Source organism: Antechinus flavipes, chromosome 6 (assembly GCF_016432865.1).
Source record: "Antechinus flavipes isolate AdamAnt ecotype Samford, QLD, Australia chromosome 6, AdamAnt_v2, whole genome shotgun sequence".
NCBI lineage: Eukaryota > Metazoa > Chordata > Mammalia > Dasyuromorphia > Dasyuridae > Antechinus > Antechinus flavipes.
The window spans coordinates 192,916,795-192,933,253 of NC_067403.1; the positions used below are offsets into that span (position 1 = coordinate 192,916,795).

Below are 16,459 nucleotides of genomic sequence, written 5' to 3' on the forward strand. Positions count from 1 at the left end.
ATGGCGATAGGCACTTTGCTCAATGGGAACCATTGTCTCATTGAAGGCAAAAGTTTTAGGTACTCCAAGTGATCCTTCCAGCATAGCCACAGCCTAAGATAACACAATGAATGTAAATAATGTAAGATTGAAACTGAACTGACAGTATTCACCATTGCTTGTTCCTCTTCTTGAATTGGTCGTACTAGGGATTCCTAAAGCAGCCAGTTTGAGTATAAGTTGGTCTGGACAACCGAGAAAGTCCTTTCCAATTTGGAAATTTTATGATTTTGTGATACTTGTCTCTCCTTTCTTTTTATCTTTTATTTATGCTCTCCCTCCTTGTAGGGCTTATTGATCATAAAATCACTTCATAAAATCAAAATCTTCCTATTGAGAGGTCCCCCTCTCTCCTCATGTTTACTAGGAAGATTCTTATATTCATTCATTACAAGGGATCTGGGACATTTCTTTTATTTCCAAAAAAAAAAAAAAAAAGGAGATAAGTATAGTTTGCTATTATGTATTTGCAGGCAATCTGTGCTGACTCCTAGAAATGAATGCAGAGCCAAATTGGCTTCCTTACAGTTCTTCACAAATGGAATTCCATCACTCGTCCCTATATCTTTGTATTAATATCCCTTGCCTGGAATGTACTTCCTTCTAACCTCAGCCTCTTAGAAACTCTAGTTTCATTTAACTATCATATCAGGAACCACCCTCTACATCAGTGGTTCTCAAAGGGTGGCCCAGAGAATCCTGAAAGTCTCTGAAACTCTTTCAAAGGGTCTACAAATTCAAATTTAGTTTTCATTTCTAATAAAGTAAATATCTATCAATATAACCCATACAAACAAAAACTCTTTGGACAGATATTCAGTAATTTTAATATACTAAAGATACCAAGAACAAAAGTTTGAGAACCACTGCTCTGTGTGAGTCATTTCCTGTTAGTTCCTTCCTCCCAAAATTATATATTTTGAATCTATTTCACCAGGCTAGATCATAAGCTCTTTAAGGACAGAGATTGTTTTGCTTTTGAATTTGTATCCCCAGCACCTAGCAAGTGCCTGACACACAGTAAGCATTTAATGAATGGGGCTCATATAATCTTAGAATCTCAGATCTGCAAGGACCTTTCAGAAATTATACACATGTGAAATATGTCCCTGCAACACTTTTACTGTTGGAACAACCTGATTAAGATAATTGAAAAACATTTAAGAAAATAAATAAAAATAAACTTTAAAAAATAGAACATAGTTAATGTCAATATGTGGTTTTCTAAGTCAGTATAGGTCCTGTAGGGATGTTTATATATGGTTTAATAGCCCCCTTCTTTGCATTTGACACCACAGCCTAGAATAACAAATACCTGAAGCATAAATCCTCTTTAAATTACTTCAAAAAACAATGATACAATATATTAAATTTTACAAAACAATTTCCTCATAATAACCCCACAAAGCAAATAGTTCAAGTATCACTATCATTTTCATTTTATAGATGAAGAAGCTGATGGTCAAGGGACATGTCTCACAACTAGAAATGTAATGCCAGAGAAACTGAGGCAGGAGAGAGATTAGAGAGTTTTTAATATTTTATTAATGGGAGAGTAAGATTGACTGGACAGGACTCTCATCTCAAATTATCCAGTCAGACAGAGATAAAGATATACTGGGACCAAGGAATTCATGTTGGTCCCAGGTCTGGAGGAGACTATCATCTCAAAGAATCCAGTGTTCAGCATCCACAGCCAGCCGCCATTCTCCAGCAATGAATGGAGAATCTCTAACCTTTATATACCTTTTAGAGACAAAGAAGAGGGAAAAAGAGCAGGGGGGGGGGGGGGGGGGGGGGGGGGGAAGCCCAGCTGGAAATCAAAAAGGAACCCAGAGACAGGACGTCTGAATACCCAGAGATAAAGATGTTAGTGAACTATCTTGGAATATTTTAGAGGGATGTTGTAAATTCTCAAGGACAGAAGATAATCAGGAAGTCTACTCTCTTGCTTATCTTGCTAGACTAATTGGTCCCCAGCCTTCATGGGCCAGAGGGAGATTTACAGCTTAGGGGAATAATTAGGAAGACTAAGACAAGGGAAACTTGTACAAGGAAACTGAGTCAGGACAGTTAAAGAGAACTGTGGCATAACAGTAATTGTTAGAGCTAGGACTTAAAGTTAGATTTCCTGATTTTATCCAATGCCCTTGGAAAAAAATCATTCAGCCTTTCCTTACAAATTGGCAATGATGGGGAAGTCAGTACCTACAAGAAACTCATTTTATGGCTGGACAGATCTAATTGTTAGGAAGTTTTTTTCCTTTTTCAAGCTAAAACCAGCCTTCTATAACTTTTCTGTTTTATTCCTACTTATACATTCCAAGGCCAAATCAAACAAGTCTCTTTTCAATATAACAGTCCTTCCAGTTTTTACAGACCCCTATCATTCCTTCCTAAATTTATTCTGTACCAGACTAAACATTCATAGATCCAACTACCTTATCCTTAAATGATATGGCATCCAACATTCTTGGACAAGTGAATTTCCCCTCTCCACTCTAGCCACATAAAATAATTTTCCCAGTATCACACAGCAAATTAATGGTAGAGTTAAGACTAGAAATGAGGTCTGATTCAATTCACTCCCTTTATCTGTGTGTCCTTAAAACAAGGCTAGATAATTATGCATGCATTACCCACTTCACTGGGCTGTTGGGAGGAAAGTGTTTTTTAAATGGCAAAGCAGAATAGAAATAGGAGCTGTGGTAATTTTTGTTATTAATTCAATTCAACAAGCATTCATTAAGTAGTGAACGAAGCACTGTGCCCACCATTGGGCGCCCGTTTGATGTCTCCCTAACTACACCACACTAATTTTGTCTTTGGAGGAGTCCAGGCCCATTACACCCCCAAAGGCAAATAAATATTTTCATGCATTAAAAATTCACTGAAATTCACAGTTAAAAAAAAAAGTGCTGGAAGAAAGGACATCTTGTTATTTCCAAACAGCCCCTTTCTAATGGGATTAGCAAATTGGGAAGACAGAAGAGCAAGCCCCAGGCTTCTCTTCTGATTGATTTTGCATTCCTAATCTCCCCAAGAACCTCATAGTTCCTCAGCTTACATACAGATGACTGTCTAATAAGATTCTTCCCTCCTGCCAAGAGCATTGTAAGAGATGAGCAATCTCCATCACTCATACACTAGCTTTCTCTCTCTTTTTTCAGACAGTGCAGACTCAATTCCAGACATTCAAGACCTAAAGCCAGACTTTAATACTCAGAGGATTTTCAAACTAGAACAAGCATAACAAATCAAGCAATTATAAAATACCTACTATGTACTAAACACTATGCTAATGATTAGAGATTAAAAAATACAAAGAATCAATCAAAGAGTTTGTTGTACAGGATGTTATATTGAGAATGTCAGAGCTGGAAGACATAGAATATATATATTCTATAATAAGAATATAAGAATACAGAAGACATAGAATGTTAGAACTAAAAAGCACTTTGGAAAATAGAATGTTGAATCAAATAGAATCAGATGTTGGAACGCGAGGTTGCTTTAGAGATCTACTCCAAGCCCCTCATTTTATAGACGACACTGAATGAAGCCTAGAGATGGGAATTGGTTGCCATGGTTTCAATGCAAATAAAGTCAATATCAAGTTAAAATGCAAAAGCTCTGGTCTCCCTGACTCCTGACTCCAAACCATACTGCATGTGAAAGAAATATAGGATTCCCTTTCCCACTTTACCAGGTGGGAATGCTCCTCATCCCTGTCTCTCTATATTATTCAATAAAAAAGAAGCTATTTATGATCTGAGAGCTGATTATATTAAATTGAATCTAAGCACTAAATTGATCATCACATAGCCTGCATTCATAATGTGATTAATGATATCCATTGTATTGGGATCCATCATCACTTGACAAAATGAAAAGGAAATCCACAGAATACTAAAATGCTCATTTGTTTTTCTTGTGTTCAATTTTTACCCACTAATATGTGGCAGTTTGCTTGAGCTACTGGCCTTTAGGTGATCTTATTACCTATGGGACTTCTGAGTGGGCTTGTTTAGCTTTCCTATCTCGCCACTACTTGGGATTCAAAACAGGAATCTCAGGAGCAATATTTTAGAGCTAAAAGTCAATTTTTTTTATTTTAGACATGAAGAAAATATGACTATACCCATATCATCAATATATAATCATCAATATTTATAAGTATCTTATAAGTATATGTAATTATAAATATGGTGCTTATGACTATATTTCTTATAAGTGTATATATATATATATATGTCTGTGTTTAATTTGTCATCCATATATGAGTATTATATTTATATAATTATAGATTTATATAAACATATAAATGTTAATATGCATATACATGTATAGCTAATATATACACAATAAATCCATAAAAGGAACCTTTGAAGGAGGAGGCACCAGATGGCAGTTGTGATGGAATCAAGAAAGTCTTTTTACACAAACTTGAGCCTTGACTCAAGGGTCGAGTATTTTCTACATCTAGGAGACAGTAATTCACAGCCATGGGGACAGCAGATGGAGTGTCATGTGTGAGAAACAGCATGAAGTTCATTTTGGACTACAGAGTGATTGAAGGGGATTATACAAAATAGTGAGCCACTGGAGTTCGCTGAGTAGGGGAGGTGACATGGCCATACCTGTGGAGGTTGTGTGGAGGTTGGGTTGGAATGGGGAGTTACATGAAGCATGAAAACCAATTAGAAGCCTATTAGAGTAGTTCAGGTGAGAAGTGGTAAGTCCTTAATGAGGATGTTGGGCTGTGTAAATGGAAAGAAAGAGACACATGCAAGGGATGTTGTGGAGGGAGAAACAACATGATTTCACAAATGACTGAATATTGGGGGTAGAGTAGAAATTAGAGCGAGGAGTAAAGGATGACACTAAAGTAGAGGGACTAGAAAAATGAGGGTGGGCTCCACATTAAGCATTTTGGGAGGAAAAAGTGTGTTCTGTTTTTGACATGTTGAATTTGTGATGCTTATAGGACATCTGGTTCAAAACATCCAACACATTTTCTGACTAAACTGATCATCAACAAAAATAATCATTAAATCCAAAGGAGCTGATGTAGTCACCAAGGAAAAATATAGACAAGAAGTGACGTGATCCCAGAAAAAAAAGAGCCTTGGAACATAGTGACATGGATGATGATTAAGCAAAAGAATCTGAAGAATCAGATAGAGGAAAAACCAAGAGGAAGGAATAGCATGCAGACCCAGATAGGAGAGACTATTCAGGAGGAGAGGGCTTCAAGACTGTCAAATGCTGTTGAGAGATTTAATACTAAATTCCATGTAATATTAATAATAATGGTGATAGTCTATACTTGTGTCATACTTCTATGGTTACAAAAAGGGTTCAGACATTATCTCATTTTATAGATTTTTTAGAGAACAGAAGACAGGAGATGAAAAGATGATAATTCTCTCCAAGTATCTGAAGGGTTGCCATGTTCTGCTTGACCCCAGAGGTCAGAACTAGAAATAATGGATAGACATCAACAGTAAAGAAGATTCTGGCTTGATATAAATAAAAATTCTCTGATAATTAGCATTTATGCTATTTAACCTTCACAAGCAACAGACCCATAAATTGTATTTTCTTAGTGGTTGAGCAGAAGATCTTGTACACACCAAATGTGTAATAAATGTTTCTTGATTTATTGATTAAAGCAATTAAAAATGAAATGGACTGCTTCATGGTAAATTTCCAATCCAGGAAGTCTCCAAGTAGAAGACCATTAATCAAGGATATTATATAGGGTATTCCTGGAATAGGCAGCAGTAGATAGCTGATTTCCTTAAAATCTTATAATTCTTAAGATCCTCACAGCTCTCTAAGGCAGACACTGTAAATAACATTATATCTAGTTTATAAATGAAGAACCCAAAGTTCTGAGGAAGGAATCCAATTTTATTATCCTCACACTATTTCACTTGATTTTGAGAGGTCTTAGAGACTTCCACAGACTAGATGGTCTGAGTCAATGATGCTATAAGCAATAAAGCTTCATGGTAAACACATTTTATCTCACACAAAGAAGGTACCTAATTTGAATCACTGAGTGATGAGGAGGGGATATGAGAAGAAGGAAAAGGAAGATGGAACAAAGAACCATCAGGATCATATTTCTCTGTAGGACAACGATACAATGAGATTTCCAGAGAGACTAGCTATATCGCAACTTTAGATAATGGGGGAAGGTGCATAAAGTGTTCTTGAAGCTAAGGCAAGAAGAGGAATGTATGAATGAAGATTACTAAATTCAAGGTACTATTCCAAGTCCTAAAAAATAAAAATCCCTATTCTCAAGGAGCTCACACTCTAATGGGGAGAAATTTCTTTCTTAAGGAAAGTTTTAACTCAAGTTATTTGGAAAGAAAGGAGAATGAGCATCCATGTGGATCCAGTACTCAGGTTATACTAGGTTTTCATCACTTTCTTTAGTGTGATGTGGGTACTGGGTTGTCCCTCATGCTAGGGCAGCTCATGATCATAGATCATAGAATCCTATATTCAGAGCTGGAAGAGCTGATTTTACAGATGAGGAAACAGAAAACTTAAGACTTGATGAATATAGAATTTATAGCAGAGACAGGATTCAACCCCCAGGTCCTTCTACTGCTCTTTCCACTGCAGCATGATGCTTTCTCATGTGTTTTATAGGCAGAGTTGAGATAATGCTCAGATTTCTCTGATTGGTTTCCCACCCCTGATGTCCCAGGCAAAGAGGCTCCAAATAGCCGGGGGTTAGGAGACATGGAAGTTTCCAAAAATGGAGCTTCCAGAGAAGGGACATAGAGGAGAAAAAACCTATCACAGAAGGTTAACCAATCTCTCAAAAAAAGAAAGAACCAGAGGGATTTTCAGACTCCTACAGTCACTTGGTGATATAGGGTCAACTACTACTGGAGCCCAGCTTTCCTGATTGCAGAGTTCTATCACACTGTCCTGCCATATCAGATTATTGCATTCTTCCTGACAAATCAATATGAATCTTGAACGCATGTCACCAAATCTTGAGTTTTCTTCTTTTTAAGCAGTCACACTTAAAATGGAAGATATATAGTGTCCCAACACTAACAGAATGAAAGACTTTTTAAAAATCTTTAAATTCAAAAGTGGTAAACACTAATTATCCACAATCTCTTCCATATTCTGTGAATGGAAAAGGGAAAATGTGGAGTGAGTGTTAAAGCTACACCGAGCCTTAGAGCCACAGTGTCATAGAATCACAAAATCATAGAATCTTAAAATCACAGAACTCTAAAATCTTGTAATTGTAGTCAAAGAATCTTGGAATCATCATATCTTAAGATCTTAGAATCACAGAACCATAATATCATAGCATTTTAAAAGTCATAGAATTCTAAGATCCTAGCTAGAACCTTAGAATAAAGGTGGAGATCTTAGAATCATAATAATAAAAATTTAGAATCAGGGAACTATAACTGCATTAAAGTCAAAGAATCTTAGAATCAGTCACATGGTCATGGAATTATAGTTCTGTAAGCACTAGATTGTACTTAGTATACAGTGCTTGGCACACAGTAGGCACTGAAATGCTTTTAGAAAGAATAATCAAAAATGAGGGGGAAATTATGAAGTTAAAACTAAAAGAAACAATTTTAAAGAAAGAATAACCATAGACTTAATGAATCCTAGGATCTCAAAATTAGAAACTTTGCCATCATCCACATTTTTTGCTGGCAAAAAAAAAAAAAAAAGGAAAGAAAAGAAACCTACAGGTGAATGAAGGTGAAAGAATTCCTTCAAAGTCACCCAGCCTTGTCAATAGCATGCAGGTTTTCTGGCTCCCAATTCATTGGATTTACCACTACACCATTCCATCTCTATATGTCATCCATCTCACTCCCATCCTCGGTCTTTCTGCTCCACACCTGGAGTCCTTTTTTAGTTAAATCAAACTGGTTAAATTTCAAGTTCAGGTGTATAAAGTAAAATTAGTGATTCTGAGTTTTGAATTTAATTTTTCTGCAAAGATAGCTCAAGTTTAAAAGTGAGTTCCTTAGCATAGCTTCCAATGGAGATAATACAAAAACTCTCCTATACAAACATGCATCCACATTGTACCAACCTGAGGGTGCTGGGAAGAGTCTCAGGGGGAAAAGAGCTGCTCCCTAAATAGAAGAGAAAAGGGGAGAATGAGAGATTTCTTCACTAGTATCAATCTCCTAAATTTCAAAACCCATAAGCTTAAACCCTGGAAATCCTGCATCTCTGATGTTTACTAGAAAGCCAGAGCTTCTTGTTCTGACTCTTGAAATAAGTCATCAAGTTTACTGACTGATCTCTTGCACAAAGACTGGTTTTTATTCCTGCTTCCTTGTGGAAGGAAATGAGAAAACCTTCCTTCAATCTTTGGGTGGGAAGCTTGTACAAACTTCCTTAAAGCCATCTGAGAGGGATACCTAGGACTTGCCATGTAACTTTTCATGGAGAGAAGTGGCCTTCTAAAGCTGTACAGGAGGGTGTATAAGCCCAGTAAAGAATCATGGGGCAACACTGCTGGAAGGGACAATAAAGCATAGAACTTTAGAGACTGAAGACTTTTAAACATGTAGGACAACTAGATGGCTCTATGGATAGAACACCAGGCCTGAAGACCCATTTTCCTGAGTTCAACTCTGGAATCAGACATTTATTATGCATGTCATCCTGGGCAAGTCACTTAACCCATCTTTGCTTCAGTTTCTTTATCAGTAAAATGAGCTGGAGAAGGAAATGGCAAACCACTCAGTATCTTTGCTAAGAAAACTCCAAAATGGTGCCATGAAGGGTTGGATTTGACTGAAAAATAACTGAACAATTTTGAAGGAACATAGAAGTGAGAGATCTTAAATAAATAAATATATATTTCTAAACTCCTTTTATAAAGGAAAAAAATGAAACAGCAAAGCAGAGTGTATTATTATTTCCTGAAGTCACACTGAGAGTTAATGGCAGAGTTAGGACTCTGACCTAAGTCTGACTGATTCTCTCCACTCTGTGAAATGTACTTGGGATGCAGAAAGGCAGAAATGTTTCAAAAGCACCTTAATGGCTTAAGATTTTTTTTAATCATAGGTTGCCTGTCTGGCTTTTCATTAGTCATAAAGCATCACCAATCACTTTAAGAAAGACTAAGACCTGATAGGAACACATTGAGGGGCTAAATAACAATTCTGCTTTCCGATGGCTGCTGCTTCTAGACTGAATTCCCATTTTCAATTACCATACTTAAAGGTAGGGGAAAAGAAGTTACTTTTCGACTCTGGTAGAAAGTGATGAAAAATGTGTTAAAAGAACTTCTGGAATGAATTGAACCTTTTCATAAATAAATAATAAAAAGTGGGTCTTAAGTGGGGCATAGGAATAGAAATTCAGCAGTCCAGAGGCAGGAACGCTAATCCTGGAATTCAAGATATTCTAGTATTATAGATTAACAAACATAGTTGGAAGGAACTTCAGAAGCCTTCTAGTTCATCCACTGCTCAATTCACCTATATCCCAAATGGTTATCCAGTCTCTGCTTGAAGAACTCCAGGACTGGGGAGCTCACTATCTCCTGAGACAAGACTTCTGGACAGCTCCTATTGGGAAAAAGTTCTTTTCCTCACAAGAAGCCAACATCTGCTCCCCTGCATCTTCCCCCATTGTTCCTGTTACTGCCTTCTAGATCCAAATAGAATAAGTTTTAACAGCTTTTCCAAATTGCAGTTCACATTATAAAAATGTCAATTAACTTGTAGCTTCTATTGAAGATGGCAACTAGAATGGGAAAGGAAAAAAAAAAAATTTATAGAGTACCTACTATGGGCCAGGCATCCTGTTAGTGCTTTACAAATATTATTTCATTTGACCAGATTCCAGGCCAGTAAGTGTCAGAGACTAAATCTGAACTCAGGTCTCCCAGACTCCAGCCCCAATGCTTATCCACTGAACCACCTAGCTTCCTCAGCTTACGGATGATGACGACTGGAATAGTACAGGGCCTTGGAAATAAGTAAGTTATATAATTGCAATCACCTGAAGAGAACCTCTTTAAATATTTGTAGGGCTGCCACATAGAAGGATTAGACTGGTTCTCTCTGCCCTAATTCAGACAATAGAATGATTAGCAAAGTATAAAAAGGCCAAGGGACAAATTTAGGTTTGAGATAAGAAGACATATTGAAACAATTCAAACTCCCCAAAAATGCAATAGGGCTATCTTTGCAGGCTTTTTAGCAGAGACAGGGTGATTTTTTGCTATCTATGTTCTATTTGAAGGGAGTTCTCTTCCAGATGTGGTTTGGGAATTCCACTTTGATTCCCAAATTGTAATTCTGTGGTATATTTGAAGTTAAGTATCTAATCTTCCCCAATCCTCTTTTCCAAGTTTAAACTCCTAGAAAGGATACTCAAAAAGGAATCAGAGAATAATGGACTATTCTAATAGAAAAAGCAATAATGAGTCAGAAGACTTGGCTTTGAGTCTCACTATATCTGTCTCTAAGTACCACAATATCTATGCAGCATCTCCTATATCCATCCAGAACCTACTATGTGCAGATTACTGAGCTCAGCATTTAGGAAAATGCACATTTAGATCAAGTAGATTAGAATTGTACAAAAGAAAAATAACAACAACTTTTCCATAACTTTTCCATAAAAGTTCTACTGTAAATATATTCGTATAAATGGGACCTTCCTTTGTGTCTTTGGCTTCTTTGGAGGTATATGTTTATTATTAATCTAATGCTAATGTTAATCTAATATGATCTGTGTTGATCATTAATCTAATACAATATAAATAAATGTAATTAATTTCTTAAATAATTCCAAATTGGCTCTAGAATAAAAATATCAATTCCTACCTCTGTCAGTTATGTCTTAGAGTATCTATGTTCTCTAATTTATTCTTTCTAGCTGATCTGTAACATACCTATTCTGTGGAGATACACCTCTATATCTCTTCTTCCTGTTGCTCTTCAAACACCTTCCACCATATATGCCCTCTTAGGTTTCTGAATTTCCTGAGCTGAACCCATCTTCTTCACAGAATCATAGAATTACTTGTTGGATGCTGAGGGCATCAATCCAACCCCCTCAATATTTATATAAGGAAATTGAAGATTAAGGAACTCAACATAGTCTCCATGTAAACCTGTCTTCTGACTTTCAATTTCATACTTTCTACTATCTTATACAGCCTACATTCAAAACACATGTGATTCCTTTTTTCATATTCTGTTTCTTCCAGAGACAAATTCCAGTCCTGAGTCCCATCTAAAGTCTCTCCTACCAAGGAGTATTGTATAAATTCCTTAAAAGCACAATTGTACGTAAGAGCCTTGTTCTGATTACAAAGAGCAGCTAGATGTTATAGTAGAGAGTCCAAGTCAAAAGTCAAGAAGATCTGAATTCAAATATAGCTTCAGACACTTACTAGTGGCGTGATTCTGAACATCTTACACTCGTGAGTACAATAAGCCAGAGAATGAAATGGCAAATCAAAATCTTTGCCAAGAAAAACTCAATGGAGTGAGTCATGAAGTCAGACCCAACTAAAAGAAATGAACAAAGAAACTGATTTCAAGGTCATCGCTCTAATACTATAGCCTCTACGTGACTTTCCATCTCAAGAAAGAATGAATCTGCAATGAATGAATTATTGAGATGGAAAGAGAGTATACATTCCAGGTATGGGATCTTCCCTGTGCAAAGGAAATAAGAGAATTCTGTGTTCCAACAACAGTAACAGCAGAGGAGAAAGGAATAAACATTTATATAGTTCCTATGCATCAGTTGCTGAAATAGGTACTTTTTACAAATATTACTTCATTTGATTCTCAAAACAACCCAAAATGAAGTGCTATTATTATATCCATTTTTACAGCTGAGGTCAGATTTGAATTTAGGTTTTTCTGACTCTGAGATCAGGTTCTAAACACTACTCCAACTAGTAAGCCAGTGAGACTGAACCTAGAATTCATGAAGAAAAAGAATGTATAATATTTCTAGAAAGATAAACAAGAGGCAGGTTTTGAAGACCTTTAAAAGTCAAAGGTTTTATTTTATCCATCCGATTAAGGTTAAAAGTCAAAGTTTTATTTTATCCATCCGATTAAAAAAAGACCTGCTGGAACATCTCAAAGAGAAAAATGGCATCATCATACTTTTATTTCAGGAATATCAATCTGACAGCTGAATTGAGGACAGATGGAATAGAGCAGAATGTAAAGGCTGGTTATCACAATAGACCACGTGAGAAACAATGAGGTTCAAGAATGAAATGGTAAATAAAGAGAAATGGATAGATAGAACATTTAATGTGTTGGGTGGATGTGAGGGGTTGGGGGAAAGAAATAGTCCAAGATCTCTACAAGGGCTGGTTGACGAGAAGGATAGTATTTTCCCCAGAAATATAGAGAGAGGTTTAGAAAAAAACAGAAGATTTGGGGGGAGATGAGAAGGGGATTATCAGTTCTTTTTGGACATTTTGCGTTTATGATTTTCCTTGTTTCAAGCCCATCTGTTTTTCTCTTCCTTCAAGGCTCAGCTCTGATATTTCCATGATGCCCGAAGCAGGAAGCCATCAGATTTTCCTATGCTTCTTTATCTGGATCTCTCCTCTGACTCCTTCAATTCAATTCAATTCAATTCAGTTACTTCCTTTAAAGCTGAGACTGTGTTGTATGTTTTAGGGTTTTTTGCTTTTTTTTTTTTTTTTTTTTTTTTTTTACTTTTGGTCTTTGTAACTGTACCTGAAAGCATACAGTGGACGTTTAATAAATGTTTGTTGAATTTAACAGACATTTATTAGATGCCAATTATGTGCAAAACACCTTTTTTGCCGTACCCTGTGTCACAGTCACATGTATGCTTGTAATGTGTCAACTCCACCACCACTCAGCTCTACCCTCCTGGAGACTATAAGCTACTTGAGTGTGGGTTGATGGTAAAGTAGAACATATACACATATAAGTGTAATTCAAAGTAGAAAGAGAAGGGTGCTCTCCTGAGGTTTTCATTGTTTAATTGTCAGGCAACTTAGGGAAGTGCTCAAAGCAGAAACCCTGGCATTTTTTTTTTATTAGTACTAGTTCCCTTTTTAAAATCTGGATATCGTCAGGGCTTATAACATCTAATGAACACTCATAGAAATCTCATGATTTTATATTCAAATATGATGCTTGGCCATCTGGCCCACTCAGAACCAGCCATTTCTTGGAGATGATTTCCAGGTTGGCTTTTGATTTCAATTCTTATTAACAAAACATTGGTCCAGACAATTCTCATTTAATTCATTCACTCATTCCTACTCCCCCCTTCCCATATTTTCAGTTCTTTCTTATGATTTTATAGCACTTCACACTTTTACTATGCATTTGCCATATTTTAATTTGTATGACATTAATTTGTGTACATGTAATCTTATGCAGTTTAAATTGTACGCTCAGCAAGGACAAGGATTGTTTTATCTTTCGTATTTCCTCCCGTATAGCCTTGGTTCATAAAAGCCCATAATAAATATTGTGAAATTTAATTGAATCACTAGAGAACATGCATTAAGCTCATGCATTCTTAGTTATAAATAATAAATAACAAGCATTTATTGAAATTAAGTAATAAACAATGTAAAGGCAAAAACTTTTGGATGTCTGCCTCTTGTGTCCCACTGTGGTATGAAGAAGGATCCTGGGTTTTCCAGCAGTAGCTTCCCAAATTCATCCAACTTCTAAAAGATAGGGAGGCTCTACTGAGAAATCCAGTAACAGGCTGTATATCTATGATTTGAGGCCCATCTTAGCTCAGTATAGAAGGGCAATCACCAGAGAAGTGGCCATTAGCTGGCAAAATTTTTTGGCCTCTTTAGTTAAAAGAATACCACTTGGAAAGCTACAGAGGAAAGTCATTATTCCTGTCCCTCTTTGCTGGTTCAGTTCCTTGAAATTCTTTTAAAGCCCATCTCAAATGTTACTTCCTCCAAGAAGCCCAACCCAATCCACTGCTTAATCCACTTGCATCCTCCTTAAATACTCATCTAACAATTTGCTCACATTTCTCTAATACCTAATATGGAGATTGCATTCACATATTAATAATAGTTCACATTTATACAGGGCCTTAAAGCACTTTTCTCACAGCAGCCATTAAAGCAAGAATCAATCTCCATTTTGTAAAGAAAAAAATTAGAGAAATTATGGGATTTTACTCATGATCAGAGATAGAAAGGGTCATTATTGGGATTTTTCTTATTAGACTATAAATTTCATGAGAGTAGTCACCCTATCTTATCTTTCCCAGGATTTATAGAAGCTGCTGGTTGCATAGTAGATCGGACTGTGGTCCTGGAGTCAGGAAGACCTGAATTCAAATCCTGCCTCAGATACTTGCTTGCTGTGTGACCTTGGGCAAATGATTTAATTCTGCTTCAATTTCCTCATCTACAAAATGAGCTAGAGGGAAAAAATGGCAAACCATGCCAATATCTTTACTAAAAAATCCTCAAATGGGGTCACAAAGAACAGGACATAAGTGAAATGGCTGAACAATATCATCAGCACCCACCTTGCAGGGTTGTAAGTCTCAAAAGAGATAATATTTGAAAAGTATATTTATCCCCTTCCCCCTTTACTTAGCATGACATTCTACAAACAGTAAACACTCAATAATTATTTGCTGAGCTGAATAAACCTCACCTCTCTGAGTTTCATCTTTCCTCATCAGGCAAACTGGCAGAACATCATTTAGACTATTTTCTTCAGAGAAGCACTGTAAAGATAAATGAGATAACTCCCCCTGCATACAATGTAACAGTGAATTTTTTAGCTATTTTTGTAGCTATTATAAATAATACTGCTTCGAACAGCTCTTGCAAGGAAACTAGAGATTACAATATAGAAACAGCACTTGACTTGCAGCCACTCACAGGATCTGGCTTCAAATCTTAGCATAGTCATTTCATAGGTAACTTTGAGTGACTTTCTTTCTCTACAATTCAGTTCTGTCCTTTATAAAATGAGGGATTTAGACTGATACCAGAGACCTTTCCTGTGGTAGATAAACATGTCATTCCTTGGATTTGAATCCAGGTCTAGGGACTCGAATCACAGAATGTTGGGATTCCAGACCTCTGAGAACATCTAGTCTACCCTAATTATTTTACAAATGAGGGAACTGATGCCCAAAAAGGGGGAACATAGAGCTACTGCCAAAGTAAGGATTTAAATCTAAGTCCTGTAACTTGGAGTCTAATGTTATTGCAGGTGGATTTTTTTTTCCATCACTCTAAACTGCCTTTATATGTTGAGAGGTAGTATAGTTATTTTTTCCACAAGAAGAGGAGGAGGAAGAGGAAGAGGAGGATGAAAGAAAGGAAGATGAGAAGAAAGAAGAGAAAGAAAAAGAGGAGAAGAGAAGAAAGGGGAGGAATAGGAAAAAAGAGGAGAGAAGAGAAAAGAGGAAAAAAGAAAAAGAAGTAGAAGAAAGAAAAAAGAGGAAGAGGATGAGGAAGAGGAGGAGGATGAGGAAGAAGAGGAGGAAAGAAGAAGAAATATAAGATGACAAAGGAGAGGAGAGAGGATGGGAGGGAGAGAGAAAAAGAGAGGAGAAGATAATTATTAATGCAAGGGATACAGATTTTGGCATTTGAATGTAAAACTTTGTATAACAGGAATGTGTCTTCTCAGCTGCCAGTCTTCAAGGACTTAGCTGAAAGCCCAGGTAACATGGGGAGATGGGCTTGTTTCTTTGCAATCAACAATTAGATCTTAGTCTGACAGCCAGCACTCAGCCAAGTTCACCATCTGTTTCATGAGCCAGACAGCCCTATAACTAAGTACCTCTGGACTCCAAAATGAACCCTAGGTGGGTGATGACAGGCGGGTGTTTTATGCCATCTGTATCTGTATTTGCTCTGCTTTCCTGAACTGTCTGTGTATCCAACCTCCCCTTGTCTTGGCTGCCTCTGAACAATGTCTGCTTCACTGGTTTTACAAAGCAGCTTCTCATTTCCTCAGCAGACCAGAGAAAATCTTGCAAAGACAAATGCTCCAGACTTAGGAAATGGGGATCCAAATGCTATCTTTTCTGCCTTTAACCACACAAACAGCTATGTCGATTAATTAATTAATTGAGTGGTTAATTAATGACAGCTAGAATGTATATAGCACAAATATTGTATCCTTTCATCTTCACAACAATCCTAGGTGCTACTAAAATTCCCTTTTTGCAGATGAAAAAACTGAGGTGAAGTGAATTTGCCAGCTATGTGACTAGTAAGGGTCTATAGCTAGATTTGGATTCAGGGCTTCCTGTCTCCAGGTTCAGCATTATACCCACGGCATCACTTCTTGAATATTTTATCAAAATAGTAGCAAGGGACCTTAAAACAAAGAATGTCAGATCTGGGAAAGAATTTAGAACAGAG

The 16,459-nt window shown here is 36.7% G+C and overlaps 1 protein-coding gene across 2 annotated transcripts in view; it reads right to left on the reverse strand.

The window, feature by feature from the left end:
* Positions 1–16,459, reverse strand: part of DOK7 (docking protein 7) — a 116,105-nt gene that overhangs the window by 14,042 nt on the left and 85,604 nt on the right. The window contains exon 8 of one of the 2 annotated variants that reach the window (XM_051964990.1): positions 8,141–8,183. The exons of the other annotated variant lie outside the window; for it this stretch is intronic. Coding sequence (XP_051820950.1) covers positions 8,141–8,183 — 43 coding nt within the window. The remainder of the gene's footprint in view (positions 1–8,140; positions 8,184–16,459) is intronic. 2 annotated transcript variants of the gene reach the window in all.